At 34.3% G+C, this 26,913-nt stretch overlaps 1 protein-coding gene across 1 annotated transcript in view; it reads right to left on the bottom strand.

The window, feature by feature from the left end:
- The window catches only part of LOC129225234 (uncharacterized), a 395,408-nt gene that overhangs the window by 6,872 nt on the left and 361,623 nt on the right, over window positions 1–26,913 (bottom strand). Inside the window, exons 9-13 of the mRNA XM_054859808.1 lie at window positions 14,982–15,068; window positions 11,738–11,905; window positions 8,742–8,924; window positions 6,148–6,360; window positions 2,000–2,119 (exon numbers count right to left, since the gene is read on the bottom strand). Coding sequence (XP_054715783.1) covers window positions 2,000–2,119; window positions 6,148–6,360; window positions 8,742–8,924; window positions 11,738–11,905; window positions 14,982–15,068 — 771 coding nt within the window. The remainder of the gene's footprint in view (window positions 1–1,999; window positions 2,120–6,147; window positions 6,361–8,741; window positions 8,925–11,737; window positions 11,906–14,981; window positions 15,069–26,913) is intronic.

Genomic DNA, 26,913 nt, shown 5'->3' with positions numbered 1-26,913 from the left:
AACCCACATGTTTCATAGAGTTTAGCAGGATAAACCCCTATCTTAATGGACAGAAAGCAAAGCTGCTCTGGTGAGAAATTTTCTAAAGACATTAATTTTTTTTTCTTCAGAGCACTACGGACGGAATGATATTGAAACTTGTTGCCATCCAAAAGCAGCCAGACTCCAGTGCTTTTTATAGGTCTGGATTTAAAGCATTTACCAGTTGACTGGTATTCAAATTAAAGAGTCCTGGAAGGATGACAGCTAGTGAAACTGTGTTATGTCATATCAGCCTGTGATTTTGGATAAAATGTTTACTGGAGAAAAGAGCATGTTTAGTTATGAATTAATTAATTTCAATTTCAAACACATTTATAAACAAGAAAACAAACATCTTCTTGCTAGCAATCACAACTTATGGATGCTGAAATTAAGTCGTAAAATGTCATCAGATAGCTAGATATAACATACAGGCAGGGCCTGACTATCTAAAAGTGAGGCCCAAGGCCCACAATAATTTGGAGGTCCCCTGAAGGCTATTATTTGAAAAATGTGTGTATTTTTTGTATAGTTGTAATGCTATGCATAATTCTTTAAATAATTTGGGGCCCCTTAGGAAGAGGGGGCCCCAGTCCAGGCCTAGTAGGCCTGTGCAGTAATCAGGCCCTTCATACAGGGTCCATTATGAAAGTAATGAGCATAATGTTATTGTGACGCGACGATAGAAGGCAGCACGGTAAAACCGCCTGGGAAAAACGGTGGGGGATATGCCCTTTCAATGCATCTGGTCGTCAGTTGAGTTCGAGCAGTGTGATCGGAGATACGTGCCTCCACTTGAAGTGTGTTTTCAACTTTTGTAACAAACCGCGATGGAGCGTTCGCTTGAACAACGATACGCCATAAAGTTTTGCGTGAGGCTTGGAAAAAATGCAACCGAAACATTCCAGATGCTGCAAGAGGCCTTCAAAGACGATTGCATTTCAAGATCACAATCTGGGAGTGGCACAAGGTGTTCAAAGAGGGCCGGGAGCTTCCCGGCCTGGAGCAACACCCCGGTCATCCCTCACCCCCCTTTCAGTCCCGACTTAGCTCCATGTGACTTCTTTTTGTTTCCGCTACTCAAGAGAGAGATGAAAGGAAAACATTGGGAAACCGTGGAAAACATCCAACACCATGTTACAACATTCCTGAGAGGCATTCCCGTTGAGGAGTTTCAGGGTGCCTTTCAGGCGTGGCAAACACGTCTCCGCAAGTGTATTGATGCAGGAGGAATGTATTTTGACGAATATTGAACATCTGTACAAATTACAATCAATAAATATATTTTGCCAGTAAATGCTCATTACTTTCATAATGAACTCTGTATAAAGCACAAAACACTTAATATAGCATTTGATTAATAAGATGAAAAATGCTAAAACTAGTAGCGAATTGCTCAAACCTGTTGATGCTTTATACGAAATCAGCTGTGTGAAGTAGGTTTGGAAGGGGATTAAAACTGAAACAATAGCAAGTTACTTTCACAGCGTTGGATTCAAAAAAAAGATAGTCAGTATAGCAAATTTTGTGACAATGATGCATCTGAAAGTTTACAGTCGTTAGTGTATTAACTTAACCTGATTAAATAGTATTGATTATTATATAAAATAACTAGTAAATTAAATATTTATAGAGACATTAAAGTTTATATTATAAGATATTTAAGTTGAGAGTAAAAAAATTAACAATGTAAAATAAACAAAATAAAATTGCAAAACCCCTGTCCTGCTAATATCCCTCTTTTACGGACAAAAAGGTTTGTCCCATTAGTGTCCACTTTAGAGCGGTTTTACTGTATAAAGAATATTAAATCAAGGCTGAGCTCCCCACCCATAAAAAGCTTACATTTTTTTTACTAAACTTAACTAATACTAACTAATACTTAAACTAAACTTTACTAACTTTTACTAAACTTAAGAACAAGATTTACGCATGATAAATACTTTATTAAACATTTGAGAAGAAAGATTAAACTTACAACACCATTCTGTACACTAAAACCTAATTGATATTTTGTATCTGGTCTTTTGATTTTTACTTCTACCACAGGGGCACATGGCACAACAGTCAATTTCACAACAGTTTGATTTTTTGTATTCTGGAAGAAAAAAATAGTTGCTTCAAGAAAAATGAAAAGGTTTTTCACTTTTTTGAAATGAAAATAAGTAACATGCATTCATATAAGCAGCAGTGGCGCACACAAGGGAGGGGTCCAGGGGGTCCGCACCCCTCCCATGAGTCTTGCTTTTTCTTCCGATTCATTACAACTTTAGATATTTTGTACGTAGAATAATTTCAAACAAAGGTAACAATAACTTCAGTTCTAATTAAGTGGAAAAAAAATTAAATCCTGATGTTTGAAGATTTTTTTTAGAACATTGTGCACTTTTCCTACAACGAATTGCCTGCGAGAAGTAGAATGGTGATTATAAATGAATGCACAGTAATAACCATGCTTTTAGTTTTGTAATTACAGATTAAAATTTCTATGAATCTGAATCCATTTTTTAATCATGAGAAAAGTAAAAGCGTAAATTATTTTGCTTTCTGGTGATTTATTTAAGTATAGTTTAGAAAATTATGCTAATTATACAAATACAAAAGTGACGACCAGCAACAGGCTCTGGGCCCAGCTAGACTGGTCCTAGTCAATTTACAATCCCCAGTGAAGATCAATGGCCCTCTTGAAACTATCTACTCCCTTGCTCATTACCACCTCTTCCGGTAAGCTGTTCCAAGGTTCCACTACCCTGCTAAAATAATAATTTTTCCTTATATCCATGTTAGCCTGAGATTTAAATAGCTTAAAACAATGACCCCTTGTCCTGTTTTCAGTGCTAAACTTTAGCCCCGTAACATCTTTCATTTTAATAAATTTAAGCTACTGAATCATGGCCCCTCGGTCTCTTCTTTGCTCAAGACTGTACATTTTTAGCCTTCTAAGCCTGGAATCATTTATTCAATAGTTTACTTTTTACTGTTTTTCCTTTTTGGGAATCGATAAAATCTAGCCTATATGTTTGACAGCATATCGGGGAATGATATGAGATATGTTCCTGCGGATCTACCTATATTGGAACTACTAAGAGAAGCGTCAACACTAGAATCAAAGAACATCAAAGAAATTGCCGACTAGGCCACACTCAGAAGTCAGCAGTCGCAGAACACACTTTTAGTGAGGGGAACCATGACATCAAATTCAAAGAGACAAAAATACTTTCAAGGACTTGCCATTATTATGCGAGATTGAACAGAGAAGCCATCGAGATATTCAAACATCCAAATAATTTCAACAAAAAAGAAGAAGGAATAAAGATAAACAAGCTCTGGCATCCCATACTGAAAAGGATCAAAACAACAAGAACCTCCAGCCAATCAGAAACAAGGACGGACCTGCAGCTGAATCCCCAGCAGCCAATCCCCGAGCAGGAAAAGGAGAGCCTAAGCTCCAATCAGGAAGCTATGAAGACAGACGTTCACCAGCCAATCCCAGTCCAGAACCAAGAGGACCCATGCCCTATAAATGTTGACAGCACTTCGACACTTGCATCAGTTGCCAAGAAGTCTCTTCCCTGGAAGTTACGAACTCGGAACCACTGAGGATGGCTGCCGCAGATGCACCCGAAACGTTTGGAGAATATACACTCAGATCACGGCACAACAGCCCGGAATCCTTTCATAATAATAATGATATGAGAATCATGCTTTTGACCTTGGACCCTCCCCTTGCAAAATTCCTGTGTGCGCCACTGATAAGCAGACATTTCATTAAATGACATCAACATCAAGTTTGTATTTTGGTAATTTGGTTGTTTTTGAAAGTTCAATTCAAGGTCCATTACTGAAAAAATGACAATAATTTCATTACATACGTAACACATTGCAAAAAAAGTTCCTATGATAGTTACTGAAAAACTTCTTTGAGATTATTCAGTGAAATTTGCTCTTTTCCTCAATTCAAAAAGTATCAGATGATTTATTTTTAAGCTATAGTTATAAAATATAAAAATTTTACGTGAATGTATCAAAACAGAATTCTGAACTTAACACTAGAAAGACGGAAGCGGTCATTTTGACCGCAAACGATTTTCAAATGCTCATATTTGCTGCGTTTAATTTTCAAACTCTTTTTCCTTCATTGACTTTTCCTAACTATTTATTAAGATCTTACAACAGTAATTTTTTTTTCTTTAGGGTTATTATTATAGTCGCTATAAATGTTTATACCTAGAAAGACTGACTACGGTCATTTTGACCGCTAAGTGACTTTTTCTTTATGCATCCGTTTTCTTCTTTTTTCTCTTATCAGTTGTGTGTACTATGGACTATTGTTAGTTATCAGGGTAAGTAATGTTCTTTTGAGTTTGAGTAGTATCTGCTGGTCAGGTTTAATTCTTTGAACTGATAGGAAAATGCGAAACACCTGCTGGTTGCATGGTTTCAGTTTTCTGCTATCTGCACAGGAGGCAAAGTTGAGAAAGGTAAATTTGAAAAGCATGTGACTGGACATGTGAAATTACTCGGTGTCTAAAAGGAAATAAACAGGTAAATTCCAAAAATGTTTGCTGGAATTCTTTTGTGCACCAAAGCATGTGCTTTTCTTGAAGCATTGACATTTATTTTCTTCGATGATAATGAAGTGCTCAGTCACATAATTATCTTCATGATCTTCAGAACCGTTGAAAAGCAAAACTTTTAGAAACATTAATTTCTGAAACTGTTGCAGATTTATCTAAAACAGATTATGGTTCGAATGAACAGTCTGACTTATCTGAAGAGAAATATATTTCTAATGATGATAATAGTTTGCTTTCATGAGATTATTGCGAATATTTTTTTTTAGAGCCTAGATTTGCAGAAAAGGATTGTTCTTCTGAGTTAGAATCAGAAGAAACCTCGCTAAAAAAAACTGATAGGCTACTCAAAATATAAAAAACAGTAAAAGAAAAAGGGAAAAGGGTCTGACGCCAAAAAAAAGGGGAAAATTTACAAAACAGAACTCTTATTTCTCCAATTTCTTCCAAGTCACCTCTACCGATCAATTTTGCTGCATATAAATAAGTATCAACCTCAGGAAAGAGATTAAAATAGTGTGAAATTAAACTATGCGAAAAAAAATCTACGAGCATTTGTTCTGATTGCCAAAAAAAAAAAAAAAAAACTGTTAATGGGTAACATACAGGTGACGTGATAACATAGGTATTTCGAAATACTGTAAAAGATAGTAATGTACGGTATCTTGCGATATTTAGATATTTTTAAACCAAAACATGCATGGTTGATTATAGTACTTGTTAGTTATTATATGCTCAGAAAATTTCCTCTTTTTTGTGCAAATTTGCTCTTTCTCAATGCCAATTGTGTAAAGCATGTGTATTTCACTTGATCGAACAAAAAAAAAAAAAAAGCTATCTAAGACTTATTTGCAGACTATATTACGATTAAATTGTTAAATTAAACTCTGACATGTTGAAACAAATCTTTTCTATGGTTAAAAATCCCGAAAGGAGGAAATTTCCAATCTTTTGAGCATGGCGGTCAAAGTGACCGCTGCTAGTCTTTCTAGGTATACGCAAAGCGCCGTCTTTCTAGTGTTAAGGAAATGAATTATATGAACAGTTTTTTTATGACCCTAAACTTTGTGAAGAAGTTTTGTTTTAAAAAGTATGTGAGTTGGCGATAACAACTTCCCTATTTTGAGACTCAAAAATGTTTTTGAACTATCTCTGGTCAGTTACTTAAACAAAACTAAAACAATTTCATGTCGCACACTGGCACCATAAGTCATTTCTAGAATACAGGGGGGCCTATTCCTTAAGTGCAATGGCGTACCCCTTCAAATGCTACGGAGCATCCACCAAGAATGAGCTCAAATACTTTGTAAAACCATCCCCTTTAAAAATTTCAAAGAACTCCTCCTTCGTGAGCACCCCTGCAGAATACATTAATATGTAAAGAGTATGTATTTACTAGGTTGCAAATTCGAAAGTTAATACTAAGCAACTATAAAGTTTGTAAATAATCAGATAAGATCAATGCACTCTGAATAAATTCAGCATTTTAGCAGTTTACTGCTGTTCATAGAGGGAATGTAAAAAACTCGAACATAACATCAATCAAACTTACTTTTATATAATTTTGACAAGTAGATAAAGGCAAACCAACTAGGCTGATTCCGTTGATGGCAATGATTTGATCACCAATATTGAGTTGACCACATCTAGCCGCAGGTCCACTTTGCGCCATGTTTGCTATGACAACAGTAGGAAGCATGGAGCCCCAACCAGATTCGACTATAACCATGCCCAAAATTTCACCTTTTTGTTTAGGAACAACGACCTGAAACACAAAATATAATAGTAACATACAGAAAACATAAATGAAATTCTTAAAACAAATATTTGAATTCAAAATTACAATGTTTTAAAATTTGACATAATATATACAATATACAGTATAACCCCGATTTAACGATTGTCCAGGGACTGGCAAAAGTTATCGTTAAATTAAGGATATCGCTGAATAGAGGAGCATATACATTCAATGCAGTTAAATCCGGACCAGTGAAATGTATCATTAAATTGAGGAAATCATTAAATCAAAGTTATACTGAACATTGTACCTATTTAAAACGAAAAATTGTGGCCAGGAATTTCACTCCACACACAATATCATTGCTAGAAAAATGTTTTAGAATGCAGCAGTAAAAGCATATTCCATAATCATTGGGGGGAAAAAGAAATATAGACAGAAACCAGTGATGGCAAAGCCACTGCATGCCTTTAGACATGCTATAGGTTTTTATGCTACCTATTCCCTAAAATAATGCAAATATTTATAAGTAGTGTTTTAAGTGTTCATTTAATTTAAAAATGTAAAATGAAAAAGCATAATTAAAATCCCTCCAATTTATCTTCTACTACAATTCTACCCATCTATCTATAGTTTGTGCAATTTAACCCTTTAAAAGCCGCTCTATGTTCCAAGTCTAAAATATTGAATTGCTTCAATATTTTGGATTAACAGGACTCTTAAATATCCCTTTACACAATGCATGAAAAAATTTTCGGAATTTTTTTTCCATCTAATATTTTTAACATGTTTCCGTTTGGGAACATTGGTGTGTTGAGTTTTTTACTAAGGCTTTTAATTGATTATGCCTTGTGCTTGATATGGCTTCAGTTTTGTATTTATGCAGAAACACTTGATATACATGTTACTATTTGTCACATTCATTTTAATTTTAAGTGGTAAACATTTCAAAATTTATAAAAATAGGGAAAAAAAATGTATTTATGAGCAAATTTATTCAAAATCTGATACCAATTTCATGAAATCCTAGAGTCGGAGTCAGTCATTTTTTATCAACTGTCAATTTTTTCCAAAGCTATGGAGTCCCACTAATTTTTGAGTACAGGAGTCGGAGTCGACTGCTCTAAAATTCTAGGAGTCGGAGTCTGGAGTTAGTCAACAAGAGCTATTTCCGACAAAATTTGTTTGAAGTAAATTTGCCTTTTAGTTTGCGGGATCAAGATTGACTTAGGTGGTAATGTTAAGGGATTTAAACTGTTCAAAATTGAAAGGAAGAGTGTTCAAATCAAAAGGATGTTTTCTATACATGTTCTTCTTCAAAAGCTTTTCTACAAAATTTGTTTGAAGCAAATTCGCCTGTAAGGTCGAGATTTATATTTCCGTTGAATTTCCCCGTAGGCGCTAATGTTAAGTTTTTTTGTACTGTTCAAAATTGAATGAAAAATTGTTCAAATCAAAAAATGAAATATGGAACTGAGGGGTCCTTGCCGAGATCTTTCAAACAAAAAAAAAAAAGAAGATTGAATTGGACAATTCACTCAAAAGGTATTTGAGGGGGACAGACAGATAGACGGACAGACACATTTTCCCCATCTCAATACCCTGCTTTTCAATTTCAATTTTCAAAATTATTTAATTATTGAATTTATTTTTCACTTTTTTTTTTGTTTTATGCGATATTTTGAAGATGCATTCGCCTTCTTTCATGCTTTTTCCTCTTTATCTGACTTTTACTGGGAAAGTAAGCCAAAAAGTTAAATAATTGACTAGGACCAGCATAGCTGGGCCCAGAGCCTATTGCTGGTCGTCACATTTATATTTGTATAGTCAATTTATTAGTCCTCAATGAAAATCAATTTCCCTCTTAAAGCTAATCCCCTGCTCATTACAGCCTTTTTCGGTAAGCTGTTCCAAGTGCCCACAACCCTACTAAAGTAGTAATTTTTCCAAATTTCCAGATTAGCCTGAGATTTGAATAGCTATTAACAATGAACCCTCGTCTTTCTTTCATTGCAAAAATTAACCCATCAGCATCTTTCGTATTGATAAATTTAAACAACTGAATCCTGTCCCTTCTAACTCTTCTTTGCTCAGGTTATACATATTAAGCCTTTTAAGTATGGTATAATCTAAACCTGAAAATCCCCTTAATGTTCTACACCACAAGCTCTCTAAATATCTTTTATTGCACTTGATTCAATTTATCCCAATAAATTAGAGCACATAAATTTATTTTGCAGTGCATAGAGTAAAATTTAGTGCACCGTATGAAATTGAAGAATTGTGACTATCAACAATTACTGTGGCTCACAAATCACCATAAATGCATTGGCAGGGCAAGGTCAAGTAAAAATGAAAAACAGTATAAATATGGACAGACAAGCAATATTTTTGAGTCAGAAACATACCTCTTTTTGCTTTTCTTTTTTGGCAAACATTTCAAGTTCATTTCCAAAAATTTCTTGGGAATTGAGCACTTCTTGGTAATCCATTTCCTTCACAAAACTGCTATCTTCAATACCATTGGCTTTTAAAAATTCCATATATGCGACTTGAAAAGCTTGTCCAATAGACTGAGCAATAAATTGAGCCTGGAAAAGAGGACACAAGACTTTTATGGTAACTGAATACAACATTTATTTGTACTCAAAATTAAATAATCTCTCACACCTTTCAAGATTGAAAAATCCCCCCTAGGGGACAATATAAATTTTTACATTGATTCTAAAGGGTGTCCCAAAAATTAACGCAAGATTTAAATTTGCCGCCATTTTTGCAGTAAATTGTTGGCAACACTGAAAGAAGAGTAATTTTACAGCTGACAGCTTAGGGTCGTTAGAAATGGGGCGTTATATGATACAGTAACACGTTTTCATTAAGGAACAATCATTTAAAAAAAAAAAAGTTGAGGTTGGTCAAGCAGTTACTGTTATTGGTCCTTGATATTGCAGCACGGTAATGCACGGGTGGTTGAGGGCTTGTTGACATAGACCTTTGATTTCAAATAATCCCGTAAGAAGAAATCTATGATGTTGAATCACACGATCTAGGGGGCCAATTCTGACCACCAAAACGAGATAGTGCAAGACCAGGAAATGCCTCATGCAGGACGACCAGGCACGACCAGGAAATGCCTCTAGCTGGGCCCAGAGCCTGTTGCTGGTCGTCACTTTTGCATTTGTATTTGCAGTAATTGAATTGTTTCAATGGCTGTATGGTAGCACAACACTCCATTTTTACTAACCCTAAACTCTCGGCCGTCAAATTGTTCTTTTACCATGGCTGCCAGCAATTTAAGGCAAAAATGGTGGCAAATTCAAATCTTGCGTTGATTTGGGGACACCCTTTACTACTTATGAACATGTCTGGAAAGTCAAAATTAAGAGCTAAATGGAACAATTTCATACTGTTTATAAAAGGAAAATCATTAAATGTGCCACGGCTCATCCCGTGCCATGGAGGTCTTTCTATGGCTTAAAAATTTATAGTTCAACTCATTTTTTTTTCAAAGCAAATCTTGCGTTGATTTGGGGACACCCTTTACTACTTATGAACATGTCTGGAAAGTCAAAATTAAGAGCTAAATGGAACAATTTCATACTGTTTATAATAGGAAAATCATTAAATGTGCCACGGCTCATCCCGTGCCATGGAGGTCTTTCTATGGCTCAAAAATTTATAGTTCAACTCATTTTTTTTTCAAAGCAAAACAAAGGACATTTTCAATAATATTTATATGCCAATTTGTGAAAAAACAATTATATTTAAACACAATACCATAATCTTAAGGGGTGTTATACATTTAAGAGTTACACAACCACGGTCCAAGTTGTGTTCAAATGCATATTTTTACAACTTTAAACGGTAAGTATGGATAATAAACTATGCAATAGGTTCACTCAATTTGCTTGTATAGAGTAGCGACATGAACTGAAAAAAAAAAAAAATTCCCTGATTAAAGTTCACCAAATTTCCTTGATTTAAGTTACCAATGATAATGATTTCCTTCCTGTACTTTCCTTGAAAACCATTCTACATTAAATACAGTGCAGCGTTTGAAAAGATGCTCCTTTTTTGTGGGGCTAGGTATAATTCAAGCTACGTAAAATAAACAACCTTACAGACACAGAAGCAACCTTTGGAAGTTCAACCTGTAGTTAATAAGTTAATATTCAATATTTTGACGTGGAGGAAAAAAGATGCACAAATATGCCGCAGGGTATAATCGCACCATATTAATTTTATATATATTTAAAACGGATACTGGGGGGGAAAAGGCATAGGGAATTCAGGTACTTAATTTTGCAATTTTTTTCCCTTCAGTTTATCAATTTTTCCTGAATTTTTGCTACTTTTTGAAATTCAGATTTGTCCCCCCCCCTGTTGTACATTGCAGAGCAGATATTCCCACAACCGTTTTCACATATAGCAATACAATTCTATAACCTTCCAAGCATTTGATCGATGCATGATTATTAAGATTATGCATATTTTATCTATATATGCAACACTAATTACTGAAACAAGTTACAGGGGTTTTGGGAACATTTTTCAAGTATTTGTACTCAAATACTGAATGACATCAGGTTAACTTGCTTAATTTTAAGCAAATTATAATTTTATAGGTCAAGTATAATCTGTTTAGTTAATGCAAAAAATAGTCCTTTAATCACTTGCGCTGACAATTAATTATCAGATGCAGTGTGCCAACAGAGTTTGGATGTAAATCACTGAACATCATTAAGTGTTTAACATCCATCTTTTTACAGAATAAAGCATATTTGGCAAGCAACGTGCTCAGCATATCATTTTATCCCAGTGATCAAGGGTGCCCACCTAGTGGGGGTCATGGTGCAGACTGCGGCATTGAAATTTTTAGGGGGGGGGGGTTTAAAGGGCATTTTCTCAATCAGGGGGGGACTCCACTATATTGGAACGGGGGTGCACTATTGCCCTTGGGAGAGGGCACCCCTGTCTGCGATAATGGCCAGTTAGAGCATACAGCATGTTGTCAACTGTGAGACAAAAGCATCTGGATGTGTATCGTTTTTTTGATCTAAGTTCAAAGCTCTGTACTTTAAATTAAAAAGTCTCAAAACTACTTGGGTTTCTTAAAGCTCTGATACATAAATCATAAATCCAATTATGAATTTTAATTTCAGATCACCAGAAGTTATTTGTAGTGTTAAATTGTTAACAAATAAAAACTTTTTGCCTCTATCAGATAGCAACTTTCAAACAGCGTTTTATTTGACAGAGTAAATAGTTTGTAAAAAATATTTACTACTCACGTCAAATAAATATTCACTGAATATAACAAAACTAATTCCTACAAACCATTTTAAGAAAACTGATTATATTTTAAATGCATAGCATTAATATATACTTGTTTGAATATACTTACTTCTTCAGATTCAAACACATGGCAAATCATCTTTGGTGTGCGCTTAATTTTAGGTTCAGTTGGGTCATCAGGGCTGTTCATGACTCGCCTCCTGGCCATTAGAACTACCAGGTCCCCTATATCTGCGATGTAGGATATTGCTCTTAGGGCATGATCCATCATTATCTCCTGTAAAAAGTTGCATAAATTCTTTTAATTCCATTTCTTTTCAAGTTCACGAATGCAATAAATGTTTGAAACTTTCTTGAATTTTGAACTAAATAAAATTCTAACTTAAATACAGGAACTGTTTTAATTCCATTAACATTAAATAATATGACAAGTCTTGAAGACCAACATGGTTATACGTCAAATTCTTTACAAATATAAATACAGTAGAAGACCGTTATAAGGCACACCTTGGGACCAGAGCTTTTGCGTTATACAGGATTTTGCGTTATATAGATCATTTCACAAATTTTGAAACTAATATTCAGAATATATCTATTTATTAGCACTTCAGAATGAGTTTTATCTGCAACGAGTATTAATTAAAGCACCAATATTACAATTAGTTATTCACAAATAAATATGTTTCACAATCAAAAGAAAGTGAATTATCCTGCACTTCTGTTAGCTTCATCGTTTGCATAACAGCTGCATTTTCAAGAGCCATCTGCTGGTATTTTCTTTTTACTGTGAACACTAATTTTCATTTTAAAACTTTGAATTAAGATGGAAAGATGAAAAACTGTTTCAAAATTTAATTTTCCTAACCATTTTTATGTTTGCAAGACAAACCAGAGGGAGTTTTTTGACTTCAAAACCTATTGTTTATTTCTGAAAAGTTGTGCGGTTTATAGAGAATTGCGTTATATAGGTCGGCGTTATAACGGTCTTCTACTGTATGACAACCAGCAACAGGCTCTGGGCCTAGCTAGAGCCGCTACATATAAAGGCCGACACATCAGATTAAGTTTAGCCATTTTTGGTCGGATTTTTCATTGTTGTGGAGCTAGGGTTACCAGAGCAAAGTTTTGGGTTTTGTCGAATTGGCGAAAAATAACATTTTATTTACTAAACAATTCACCTGCCGCTAATAGTTGCTCTCAGTGAAACAATCACCAAACCTGATAACTTGCCAGAAAAGACAACCACTCCGATCCAAAACGGCTGATCTTAAGCTGATGCGTCGGCTCGTCTATATAGGGGACTTAGGCCTAGCTAGGCTGGTCCTAGTTAGTTTATTAGTCTTAAGGAGATCAATGGCTCGCTTAAAGCTATCTACCCAATTGCTTGTTACAACCTCTTCCGGTGAGCTGTTCCCAGTGTCCACAACCCTACTAAATTAGTCATTTTACTCAGCTTAAAACAATGACCCCTTGTCCTGCTTTCCATGCAAAAGTTTAACCATTAACATCTTTCATTTTGATAAATTTAAACAACTGAATCATGTCCCAGGCTAAAAGTGATGCTACTATTCTGCATAAAAATCATTCAATGAAATTTTAAGAGAGCTCCTCTACAAAGATCCTAATAATAGTTTACTATATTAATTACAATTTTTTTGTGACTAGCGAAATTACAAATACTCAGAAATGAGAAATTAAGAATAAATATTTTAACAGGAAACAGCATTGGAAGCTTTTTCGAGGTTTATGACTCCTGTGAAACAATTCTGAATTCATAAATTTTTATCTCCACGTACATAAAGGGAAGTGCTTATGTGCTTGTGGTGTTTCCAATACTGTATTCAACTTTAAACCATAATACAACATTCTAGTGCATGGTCCAGGAAGAAAGTATTAACGGTGCATCTTATTGCATCTTCAATCTCAAATTTTAACCTTTTAACCAAGAAAATTTTAGGCTTAGTATTTTGTGTTTTTTAGCTGATTTTTTGCCCATATTTTCTTGTAGATGTAGGGCAAAAAAACAGGATCATCATTAGATATAGTAAAAAGTTGACATTGAAGTGGAGCTTATCTGGAATGAACTATATGATTTTCTGAATTGAGACTTGTGTTATTGATGAGTCTTCTAAACTCAGTTTTTTCCGTCTTTCAAAAGATTTAAAAAAAAGCTTATTTTTCACATGCAGTTCATCCATTTGTTGGATGGCAGAACAAGTGATTTTCTTTTGCTAGCTTGTTGGAAATAAAAAATAAAATGATATAAAGACAACAATTTGAAAATTTAGAAAAACTTTAAAAAAAAATATAATAATAATAATTTGAGTTTTGACATCTTGAATTCAAATTATGTTTTTCGCAATCACGAGTGTGTGTATGTAGGAGTGTGTGTTTGTGTGTAGGGGGTATGTGTGTTTGTGTGTAGAGGATATATGTGTTTGTGTCTGTGTGCTGGCATAAGCGTGCTGGTCGTTGTGTGTATGAATGTGTGTGTGTGTGTGGGGGGGGGGGTATGTGTATGTGTGTGTAGGCATATGTGTTTTGTCTGTGTGCAGGCATGAATGTGTGGGTAGTTATGTGTGTGTGTATGTGTTTGTGTATATGTGTGTGTGTAGTTTATATATGCGTGTGTGTGTAGTATATGGATGCAACCTGGAGACGGCTTTCGCTATAGGAGCAGCATCGTGAGGAGCCGGTCGACGGTGATGCTGCAGAGGGTGCTGGCGGGAAAATAAAATCAGCGTAACGCCAAAAACAGTCAAGTAAAAGCAATAAGCAATCGTGATTGCTCAAAAAAAAAAAGATTATTCAAAAGGGTGTTAGGGCATAATTTGATGTCCAGAGCATAAAAACATAGTTTATTTTTTGTACTGTCCGAATAAATGAGTTATTGTTTAGACTGATTTCAGGTTTTCTATACAAGGGAAATCCACCTCCACTCATTAAATTGAACTATAACCAAACTTTTCTTCTCGGCTGCTTAAAGCTTAATAAATAGTCATTTCAATAAGAAAAAAAAGACAAAATGAACAGCTTAGTATCTGGCCATGTACAAACACAAAATAGTATTATAATTCAAATGTTATTAGATAACACTAAAATCGATCTAATAAATCTAGATTTTTCTTAGGCACAACTCAACTGTTAGAATTAATTACAAGATTCTAGTCAGATTAGTAGCTACAAGAAATTGCAGTGTGTATACTTTTTTGCGAAATGTTAGTCCAGAATTTATAAAGAAAAATTTTTTTCTTATAAATCATGGCTAATCCATGTTCCACTTAATTTCCCACTTGACAGTTTTTACTCTTATTTTCCTCCTTAAAGATTCCATCAATAAAAAAAATTCTTACTTTCAAGTCCGTATTTAGAACCATGATTTTCTCTGTTGAAATAAAAAGATCGACTTCTGTACTTGGCTGAGTTTCACCTTCTGGAGCCTAGAACAGAAATAGCAAATCGTAAGCAACACTTCACTGGTGGTTTGAAATATAAAGAAGTCAAATTCACAATTTTGTTTTTAAGATAAAAGGACAAGGACATTGTAGCAAACAGACTATAAACACTTGTCATTGCCCTTGAATGAAGTGATACTATAGTATTTTTACAAAGGCAATATACAATATCAAAAACAAATGAACTTCAAAATGTGCAAAATCTATTACATAGAAGATGCATCACAGCTAATAAAATTAGAAAACCAATGCAGGAAGGGGTGGGCAGAACAGAATACAACATCCATAACTATAATTGCAGGTAAAAATATAGTCTACATCCAACTTTATTCAAAACAGATTGGTATTTATAAGCTGCCAAAACATTAAAACTGTAACAAAACGAAAATAGTCAATAATATTCAAAAATGTGCTACAATACAAATTTGCATAGTAGGATTTCATGCAACAACATAAGACAGTCAGTAATGTCGTATAATATAATTTCAAACGTATTGAAGAATAACAGCTTACCACGACTGGCTGATCAAAAAATCATAAATAAATGCAGGCTTTGAATCAAAAACAATGAAATATATCTGACATAAAAGTAAATTCATGCATTCAAGCATAGTTTAACAAAACTCAAATGAAAACAAAACCAGAAATGAAATTTTTATGACATCAATTTACAATAACATCTAGCCACAAATGTATGACACAGGTCTTCCTCATTACAAGACAAATAAATAACTACACTTGGGCATGTTTTCATACAGCAAAAAATTAAAATGAAATCATAAAGCAGTTAACAATAGCTGAAGACGTAAGATTTTACAATATTTTTTTTACAATCACTTTTGTTTATAAAGAAACAGTGCATAAGTATCTTTGAAAACATAACTGAAGCAGTGAGAAGCAAAGGGATGTTAAATGCTAAAATTGAAAATTTGGAGATAACCAGTACAAATAGTAGGTGACCCTCTCCTCTGTTTTGGGGCAAGCGATAGTACTAGTAGTGCTGGTAGGTGCAGTCGAACTCGCTCATAGCGAGCTTTGTTTTAACGAGAGCTCCAATTTAGCGAGAAAACCAGAAAGATTTGATTGGTACAATGTTAAGTCTATGGGAACAAAACTCGCTTTTAAATACAAATACAATACAAATACAAAAGTGACGACCAGCAACAGGCTCTGGGCCCAGCTAGAGTGGTCCTAGTCAATTTACAATCCCCAGTGAAGATCAATGGCCCTCTTAAAACTGTCCACTCCTTTGCTCATTACCACCTCTTCCGGTAAGCTGTTCCAAGGTTCCACTACCCTGCTAAAATAATAATTTTTCCTAATATCCATGTTAGCCTGAGATTTAAATAGCTTAAAACAATGACCCCTTGTCCTGTTTTCAGTGCTAAACTTTAGCCCCGTAACATCTTTCGTTTTAATAAATTTAAACAGCTGAATCATGTCCCCTCGGTCTCTTCTTTGCTCAAGACTGTACATTTTTAGCCTTCTAAGCCTGGAATCATAATCTAAGTGGGAAAGTCCACTTATTAGCCTTGTAGCCCGCCTTTGAACCCTTTCCAATACAATAATGTCTTTCTTAAGATAAGGAGACCAAAACTGAACAGCATACTCCAAATGGGGTCTTACCAAACTTCTATATAAGGGCAGAAGAACTTCTTTAGATTTATTTGAAATAGATCTATTGATAAACCCAAGCATCTTATTGGCTTTGTTGCTAGCAATGCTGCACTGTTGGCTAAACTTTAAATCCTGACTTATTAGGACCCCCAGATCAGTAACTTTGTCTGCCTGACTAATGACTGAACCTTGCAAATAATAACTTGTACACTTATTTCCATGCCCTAAATGTAGCACTAGACATTTCCCAACATTAACAGCCATACCCCATTTATCAGCCCACTCCGTAATATGATCTAGATCCTCTTGCAGCTGATTTGCTTGTTCTTCATTTTCTACAGTCCCCATAACTTTGACATCATCAGCAAAACAATTCATGTTCCCAGAAATATTTTTGCGAGCGAGCAGAGAGCAAACGAGCAAACAGACTTAGATATAACAGACTTATATAACGAGCAAACAGACTTAGATAAAATGAAAAGCTTTCTGCGAACACAAATCCTAGCTGGAAAATTTTCTGCTAGTAATTATTTTGCCTAAATCACACTTGAATAAAGAATTAAATTTATATTCTAATATGAAAGAGGCCAAAAAAAAAAAAAAAGTGCTTTAAGAAATCATTTAATTTTTTTTACAATAACATAAAGTTTGCTTTTTCAACAAATGAAACCCACCAAAACCATTTTTTTTTCACACATGTGCTTTAAAAGGCTTCAACAGAAATAAGCTTTTTTTTTAAAAAAATTCCCTTAATAATATTTTTTTAAAAAATTAACGTCAGCAGTTTGAAAAAAATATCTGCAGAGCAAAAAATTTTCTGCGAACGCCGTTTGCGCGTTCGTCTATATTATGCAAGACTGCGAGCAAATCCCACTTAAAGCGAGCAATATTTTTGCAATTCAAAAAATGCATGTTGATTTCCTTCTCAGAAAAGATTATTCTATTTTTGAAAAATCCCATTAACATTTTTAATTTAACCGAAAGTTAGAAATAAGACATAACTTATACAAATACAAAAGTGACGACCAGCAACAGGCTCTGGGCCCAGCTAGACTGGTCCTGGTCAATTTACAATCCCCAGTGAAGATCAATGGCCCTCTTAAAACTATCTACTCCCGTGCTTATAACCACCTCTTCCGGTAAGCTGTTCCAAGGTTCCACTACCCTGCAAAAATAATAATTTTTCCTAATATCCATGTTAGCCTGAGATTTAAATAGCTTAAAACAATGACCCCTTGTCCTGTTTTCAGTGCTAAACTTCAGCCCCGTGCAAATCTTTCGTTTTAATAAATTTAAACAGCTGAATCATGTCCCCTCGGTCTCTTCTTTGCTCAAGACTGTACATTTTTAGCCTTCTAAGCCTGGAATCATAATCTAAGTGGGAAAGTCCACTTATTAGCCTTGTAGCCCGCCTTTGAACCCTTTCCAATACATTAATGTCTTTCTTAAGATAAGGAGACCAAAACTGAACAGCATACTCCAAATGGGGTCTTACCAAACTTCTATATAAGGGCAGAAGAACTTCTTTAGATTTATGAGAACAAGTGATGACAAGACCTTTTTTGTAAATTTTTGATGTAGAGGAGGATTTTTTTAAAAAATTGTTTAAGAGAATGTTACCATTTTCGAGATATACTTTTTAGGATATTGTAACTGAAAATCCAGAGATAAGGTGGAAAAAAAAAAATGAAAGCGACCCCATAGCAACAAATGTGAAGAATCTGAAGTTAAATATCCCTCGACATACTCAGCTTCTAAAATGCAGAAAAACTTCAAACTATTTTGAAGCCACGAATGCAACAATGTTTTTCGAACCCCACATTCTTTGAAAACAATAACAAGAGACAATAAGACAGTTCAAATCAAATAACCAACTTCTTTGGTAATGTATAAAAATATAAAAATAACAAAGCATGCATCTATAAATTTGTATGATTTTTTTTGAACCCGCTTTTTACGAGCTCTCGGTTATAAATAGCAGATATTGTGGTCCCTTCGCGCTCGTTATAAGCAAGTTTGACTGTACTACTATACAGTATTATTTAGAAATACTTTTCAATAAAAGCCTACCTAGGATCAGGGGCGTGCACATAAATTTTGGGGCAGTCACAAATGGTGTTTGCGGGGCCCCATCCACATTGTTTACCCCTTACGTCCTTACATATATTTCACCCCTAATTTTGAAAATTTGAAGCCTCATTCAGCTTTGAAAGGGTTTTACTCAATGTGAAAAATTGTGTAACATCCCTTTTGCTTCTTACTGCCTCAATTTAGCTTTGAGGAAAAGATAAATTTTTATCAGCTAAGGCTTGCAACTACATGCAAAGCATAAATAAAACGAAGGAAGAGACAGCAAGCAGTTGACACGAGTTACTCACAGCGTGAGGACACAAAGATATTTTCATCTGTTCTACCCGATCCTCAACATCATTGGCAGAATAAGTTTCTGTTCCCGAAAATGGTTCCTCGGAATCACCCTTTGATGTTGAGCTGTCATTTTTACCAGGTAGCTGCATTCTTGCTGGGTTATGCTTTGGTTTTTAAAAACAGGAATACATTAAGTGATCTAGGATTAGCTACTTGTAGTCTAGCTCTATTTAAGATTACTATATTTTCCAATATTAAATTTTGGTTAATCATAAACAGATTATGGGAGGGAACATTGGGAAATCTGGGAGGGGATAGCAAAGCACAAAATGAGAGCACCACTTCATTTATTAGATACTAGAAGTACAAAAAGAGAGAATCAAGGATGGTTAAAAGGGAGGGGCAATCGCCCCCTCCTTGAGACAAGACGCAGGAACTCCCCTTTGGCATATTTTTGGTAGTGAAGTTCCAAAAATGTAATTTTAGACGATCTTCAACAATGTTACAAAAAAGAGGGTTCTCCCTCGGAATTTTTTCCAAATTGTAGTCTTAAAAACGCAATTGGGGCACATCTCTTAACAATTTAGTGACAGGGATCAGAACTTTGTACAGGAAATTTTTCGAAATTCCAAAAGTTCACATTTTGTGCGCTCTTAGATGGGGTTTGGTGTTTTTAAATTGAAGTCTAAAAAAGGCAATTATAGGACACCGATGAAGATGGGACTCACTCCACCGGAATTTTGTGGAAATAAAAGTTCCAAAAAAAAAAAAAAGAAAGAAAGAAAGAAAAAAACCTTCATTTACGACGATCTTCCATGGGGTTAAGAGGTAGAGGTTTGGAAATTTGTAAAAGGGTAAGTATCTGAAATCAATCGCCCCCTCCTTGGAGAGAGAATGGAGATATTTCAACTGTCAAAAAGAAACTGAAGCAAGTTTATTTAAACAAGGGTGCCATCCCCAAATACCACTAAGAACCCCAAGAATGTGATATAAGTATATAAATAGTGATAATAACTCATAAAAGTGAATAATAACTCAAAAACACTCCTAAAAATTTCGATGGAACAGTCAGTACCATCCTTCCCGCCAGCTCCCCTGGCGGGCACTTCTGATATAAATGTGGAAGAAGAGTTTTGGCTGAAATCATGATGTCGACACATTTAAGTTCCCCAGTATTTTTTTTTGTAAGTTTTGATGAATTATTCTTATACAAAAGAAACTTGTTAACTTACTTTGTAACTTGTATTGCAATACATTTAAATCATATAATGCTGTAATATTTAGCACACTTAATCATCATTTACAGTCTGATTGATAATGTATCAGTTTTATCTGATGCATTGCAATGGGATAGAACAGTATGAAATAGATTGTAATAGTACTAAATTTTGGCCTATCATGAAACTCTGAAAAGTAATTCTTTTTGAAATTTAAAAATGCTGGTAAGTTTTGTAAAAAAATAAGTTTCATAAAATAAGCACTTTAAAGTGTATCAACAACCTTACTAAAAGAAATTTTATTTGAAAAGGTTATACCAATAACACAAGAAATCAAAATATTCACAACTTTCTTGTTGCTGGAAAAAAAAAAAAAAAGATAACTGAAAGGACAAAAATCTTAGTGCAAGAGAATTGCAAATAGCCTCCTGTTGTTAAAATGAAGTTTTCCCCATTCTTCATTAAAACAAGCTTTATATTCACATAGATGCAAGGGGAAAAAAAAGAGACTAGAAAAAGGAAGTTGCTAATATAATTTTTGCACATTTTTGTAACCCATTCAATATGTGATACAAAACTTAAAAATAGAAATTAATTAAATATGTTTTACAATAGCTATCAATAATGAAGTTTTCTGAGGTCAGAGAGCACAAGTCTTCACTTAGCTTTCATACAAATGTATATAGACACTATTCCACCCCAGTTCTCTCACAGTTTTTAACTATAAAAACTATCACAAAAGACATAGTTAATAAACTAAAATAAGTTCGCAAAATTTTTGAAAGCAAGAGGAAACAGGAAGCAAATTGTGTAAAGATATTATTTTTAAAAAATATTTTTTAATTTTGTCACTTTTTCCAAAAATATCGTATCTTTTCAGATGTTTTAGTAGAAATTCCACTTTTACAAAATATTATTCAGGATAGTGTTTTTGAGAATGAAACTATTACTAATAATTTCGGGGGGAAACTTTATTTGCTAAAAAATTGTCAAAAAAAGAAAAAAAAAAAACTTTGTTATTCTCACATTTGACATTAGAAAATACATTTAGTGAGTGATTTCGCGCATAATAAATAATTGTTAGAGTAACTTAAGAAGAGATGGACATTATAACAAATTGCAAAACACAGCATTAATGAAAATTTTCCTAGAAAATTTAAGCTGAAATTTTTTTGATAACAATTGACTAACGAAAGCACAACATTCAGATAATAACTTTAACTAAACTGCATTTTAATAAGAAACTTTAAAACAACAATTTTACAAAACATAAGTTTTTTTTTTCTCCTTAGTAAGTAGAAACATTTGTTGAATCTTAGTATCAATTCAAACAATTTTCATATATTTTTTATATGGGTACAGATGTAGTCCTAAGAGAATAAAAGACTACACCAATACTTAAATTTTATTTGCAAAAGACACACATGAAATATGTTTTTTTTTTCTTTTTTTTTAGTCGGGAACAATGTACTGAGTTATTAAGGCTTTTTAATATTAAAATAATGATCAAGTTTAAAACTAATGCCTGTACTCCAATTTTTATGAGATTTGGTTAAGCTTATAACATTAAAACATTTTTGTTCACTTTACACAAGATTCAAACCACCATGGGTGTGACATAAATGTATTTTTTGAGTAACAAAATTGCAGTTAGTGAAACTTGAATATCATACAAACACATGAAATTTATCACCTGATGAAGACATACACTTTCCGATAAGCTATATTTTCTTACAAATTGAAATGTATGGCAAAAAGAACACTGTACTATAAGATAACATTCATTATATTGCCATGGGGAAGGTAAAGAAGCATAATGTTTGTAATGATAGAGCTTTTGAGATATTTGAAGAAACACGTTTTGGGTTTTGTACTAGCAATAGGGATATGTTGGAATCTGTTGCGATTTTTGTGCTTCATTTTCAGCAGAAGCCAAATAAGCAAGCTTGTACAAAAAACCAAAGTAGATGACAAAAATGCAAAAAAAGAAAAATTAATTTGAATTTTGACATCTTGAATTCAAATTATGTTTTTTGCAATCACGAGTGTGTGTATGTAGGCATGTATGTTTGTGTGTGTGTGTGGGGGGGGGGGGGGGGTATGTGTGTTTGTGTGTAGGGGTATGTGTATGTAGGCATGTGTTTGTTTCTGTGTGCTGGCATAAGTGTGTGGGTAGTTGTGTGTATGAATGTGTGTGTGGGGGGGGGTATGTGTATGTGTGTGTAGGCATATGTGTTTGTGTCTGTGTGCAGGCATGAATGTGTGGGTAGTTGTGTGTATGTGTGTGTGTAGGTGTCTGTATGTATGCGTGTGTGTATGTGTGTTGCGGAGGGTGGCGGTGGGAAAATAAAATGATAGCATGCGCCAAAAACAATCAAATAAAAGCAATAAACAATCGTGATTGCTCAAAAAAAAAAGAAAGAAAAATTTGCAGATAATGTGCTTTACCTTCCCACGGCAGAAAATACTATGTAGTGAAAATAAGTTATAATTTTATACCAATACAAAAACTATGCAGTGAAATACCTTTAACACAACACATGAAAAATTGCTCAACACAAAATGACATAATGGATGGCCCAACAATATAATTTGCAATTTAATACAGTAGACTCCTCTTAATGTGATCACGGTTAATGTTATCAACCACTTATTACTATCAAAATCACTTGATCCTGATTTTCTATACTTATTTCTAAGTTGAAATTGTTTTGTGTGACAGTTACATTGTTTAATGTTATCAATTCATGAATCAGGGATCATGTTTGGAACTGCTTTGCTTAATCAAAGTTTTACAAAAAAGTTAACTAAGAAAATAGGAAAACAGAGAGAGGACAAAACTGATGAGACAGATGAAGAATGCCTTGTTGTAGGGCCAAATTCCTAAAAAATGCTAAAATGAGGAACGTAGGTGTCCCTTGTATAATATGGTTGATTCTAGGGTTTCCAACCCCGTGCCAAATTCAGTCCTGCAGGATTTCGGGATTGTAAGGTGCCAATTCCACGGGATTGACTTTATTCTTCAAAAAATTAAATTTTCATGACAAAAAGAAAAAGTTGTGCTTTTTAGGATGGACTGGTTTTATTACTTGAATTAGTAGTCTTCTTGAATTCCGTACAGCAATTGTAAAGTACTACAAAGCCAGATCCTAATTAGCAATTATCGTTTGGTAAGCAAAAGTGTGCCGCTTGTATGGGATGGTAAGGGATTTTTACTCTAAAAGTAATGTGCTTAATGAAAATTCTTCCTCCATTTTTTTAAGCTTAATTTACTGGATTTTTAATTTTCGTAATAGTTTTTGAAAATGCTCAAAAGTTTTACGCATTTTCTCAATTGCTGAACGTATGAAATTTGAAACCTCCGAATGAGAATAGTAATTCATTCTCAGAAAAATATACTCTATTTTTATTGTGTTCTGAAATGGTAAATCCATTGTTGGTCATATGAGGCAAACTGTTTTACTCGCTCTTCTTGTAGATATATGAGGAAGAAGATTACATTCAGATGATGCTTGTGAAAATAATCGTTTTATGAGCGGCAAAAGCTGGAAAACACTTGAATGTAAAAAAATTTGTGGGATTGGGAATCCCGCTAAATATCGTGCAGGATCCTGCGGGATTCGGGATCGGGATTGGAAACCCTAGTTAATTCGTGTAGTATTGAAACCGTGTTATACGAGACTTTTTCATTAGTAATTTTTTGAACAGTGTATAGAAAAAAAATCAATCTTTTAAAATTCGTTTCATATCAAACCATGCAGTATTCAATTCAAGTTTTGTACCATGAAATATTGAATCTGTGTTATAATTGTTGCAAATTTTGTACCCTGTAATATCGAAACTGTGTTGTAGAAGTGCCGTGTTATGCGAAGGACGCCTGCACATTGAAAGAGTTGGAGAGAGGAGCACAACATTGCACTTTAAAAACATTGATAACGTGCAATTTGTAAATGAGCTTCAGAAAAACGGTAGACCCACAATAATAAATGTTTTTTTTTTTTTTAAAGAATGTATTTTTAATGCTTTGTTGGAAAGATACAACACCTAAGCATAAGATTTGCTAATTTTTTTTCTTTTTAATACACTGTAAACGCGTTGCATAAATTGTAATTTTATGTCATTTCAGAGACTACTGCACAAATCTTTTTTCAAACAAAACTCACATAACAAGAGAAATAATTTGGTGCACTCTCTGTTGCATCAAACGTTTTTCACTGTATTTAATATTAGTGAGTTAGTAAATAATACTTTTATATAGAAGAGACATTTTTCATGAAAAAGTTGAAATATGGCTTTATAGCTTCGGAAGACAGTAAAAATAAAACACTAGCGACAAAACGGAATATTATGTGTAGTTTTAATCAAATCCTTTAGGATTTTTCACAGCAAGTAAGAAACAACAAAATACTTACCAGGGACTATTATGTAAGCATTAAAATAAAACAAAGAAAGAAAAGATTAAAAGGTTTATTCCCACAAAAATTATCATAGAAATATTCAAAAATTACTAAGTACAGGGTTGTCCAGAAAACACACACATTAGGTGTGTATTTTTAATGAATGAAAATAAATTAAAGAATGCCAAATCAGTAGTTCATTTTTGTCACGCACAAAACTAGTCTTTATAGCTGGGGCAAACACAACCTTGCAGTGTTGTGCAGTAGCGTAACTATGTGGTCTAGCGAACCTGGTGAACAAAAGAAATTAATTGCGCCCCCCCCCTACAGGGTCGCCCACATGGGAAGTCACCGGAGGTCATTGCAACCTCCAATTTTTAAAAAATTTTTTGTAACATTTTAATTAGTTGATTCGACAAATAGGAGGCAGCATTGTATTTTTTTTTCTTATTTTTCTTTTTTAGAATTGTTTTCAATGATGCCCAATGTTCCTTCTCAGTAGATTTTGTTTGTCTCTAGCTTTTTTTCTTGCAAGTTTTTTTTTTTTTTTTTCATTTTTTTAAAGCATTTTTCAGCACTAGGACCAGTCTAGCTCGGCCCAGAGCCTATTGCCGGTCGTCACTTTTGTATTTGTATTTGTATTTTTCAAATTCTATGATTAAAAAAAAAAATCATAATAAAAAAAAAGGGGGGGGGGGAACTAAATTTTTTTTTTTAAATTAGTTGAAATGCCGCCCCCCCTGGCTTGCTGCGCCCCTGGAGAGAGCCACTCCTGCCAACCCCTAGTTACGCTACTAGTGTTGTGAAGGCTTTGCAGATCCTCATCACAGCATTACCATGCTGCCACTTTAGGTGTGCTCCAACTATAGCTATTGAATTCACTGCTGCAACAATTTAACTTCATAGATCTTGAAGAGTAGCAGGAATAGATGGTATATACATGCACCCTGATTGACAGGGCCCCCCAGCGGGTGTGACAGCCTAGTTGGAAACTAGGGGACCAGCATAGAATTGGAATAGTGTAGATTCTAAAGGATAAGGTTATTAATACAAATACAAAAGTGACGACCAGCAACAGGCTCTGGGCCCAGCTAGGCTGGTCCTAGTCAGTTTATAAGTCCCCAATGAAGATCAATGGCTCTCTGAACGCTATCCACTCCCTTGCTCATTACCACCTCTTCCGGTAAGCTGTTCCAAGGTTCCACTATTCTGCTAAAATAATAATTTTTCCTAATATCCATGTTAGTCTGAGATTTAAATAGCTTAAAACAATGACCCCTTGTCCTGTTTTCAGTGCTAAACTTTAGCCCCATAACATCTTTCATTTTAATAAATTTAAACAACTGAATCATGTCCCCTCGGTCTCTTCTTTGCTCAAGACTGTACATTTTTAGCCTTCTAAGCCTGGAATCATAGTCTAAGTGTGAAAGTCCACTTATTAGCCTTGTAGCCCGCCTTTGAACCCTTTCCAATACAATAATGTCTTTCTTAAGATGAGGAGACCAAAACTGAACAGCATACTCCAAATGAGGTCTTACCAAACTTCTATATAAGGGCAGAAGAACGGACTAGTCTTGGCTCTCAGCAGCCCTACTGATTAAAACTGCAAAAGGTTTAACTTGATGAACTTTTAAGGCTACTTAAGATGAAAAAAAAATGTTTTGCCCTCTTCAGATAAACCGCTGTCCCTGATCCAATTTTGCTGCAGTGCAGTACCATCGTTCTTTCATACACAAGCCGCAAAGCCTCTGTAAATATTGAATGGATCCAATAGTTTGGATCTTAAAACTTTTCCTCTATCCTGTGATGTATCTCACGTAATTCCTGTTATTCCCTAGAAATAAATATTTCAAATTTGTCTCTACATTTTGAACTGACATGACCGCTAAAAATTTAAGAAATGCTAAAGATATGGGGGGGGGGGGGGGGGAAATTGCTTGAATTTGAAAAACTTGCATTGTCTGCATATTCATTACTAAAGCATTAGAATCCCTCGATTTTTGCTTTCTATCGCCATCCTAATCAACTCCAATCAAAATTGCAGATCAATTTTACTTTCTAAACTCTTAGAAGACCCAAGATAAAGACTGGTAAAAAAAAAAAAAGGTTATTGGCTTGAATTAATTTGGATGCAACTGGATTTAAATTTTCGAGTGGGCGTGGCAAAAAACAAGCTACTAAGTCCTCTACTACCGAAAAAATATAGAACAGGTGTTGAAAATAATGTTCAAA

This window comes from Uloborus diversus, chromosome 6 (genome assembly GCF_026930045.1).
Source record: "Uloborus diversus isolate 005 chromosome 6, Udiv.v.3.1, whole genome shotgun sequence".
Taxonomy (NCBI): Eukaryota; Metazoa; Arthropoda; class Arachnida; order Araneae; family Uloboridae; genus Uloborus; species Uloborus diversus.
The sequence above is the reverse complement of the archived record's forward strand: the minus strand, read 5'-3'. Positions and strand labels throughout refer to the sequence as shown.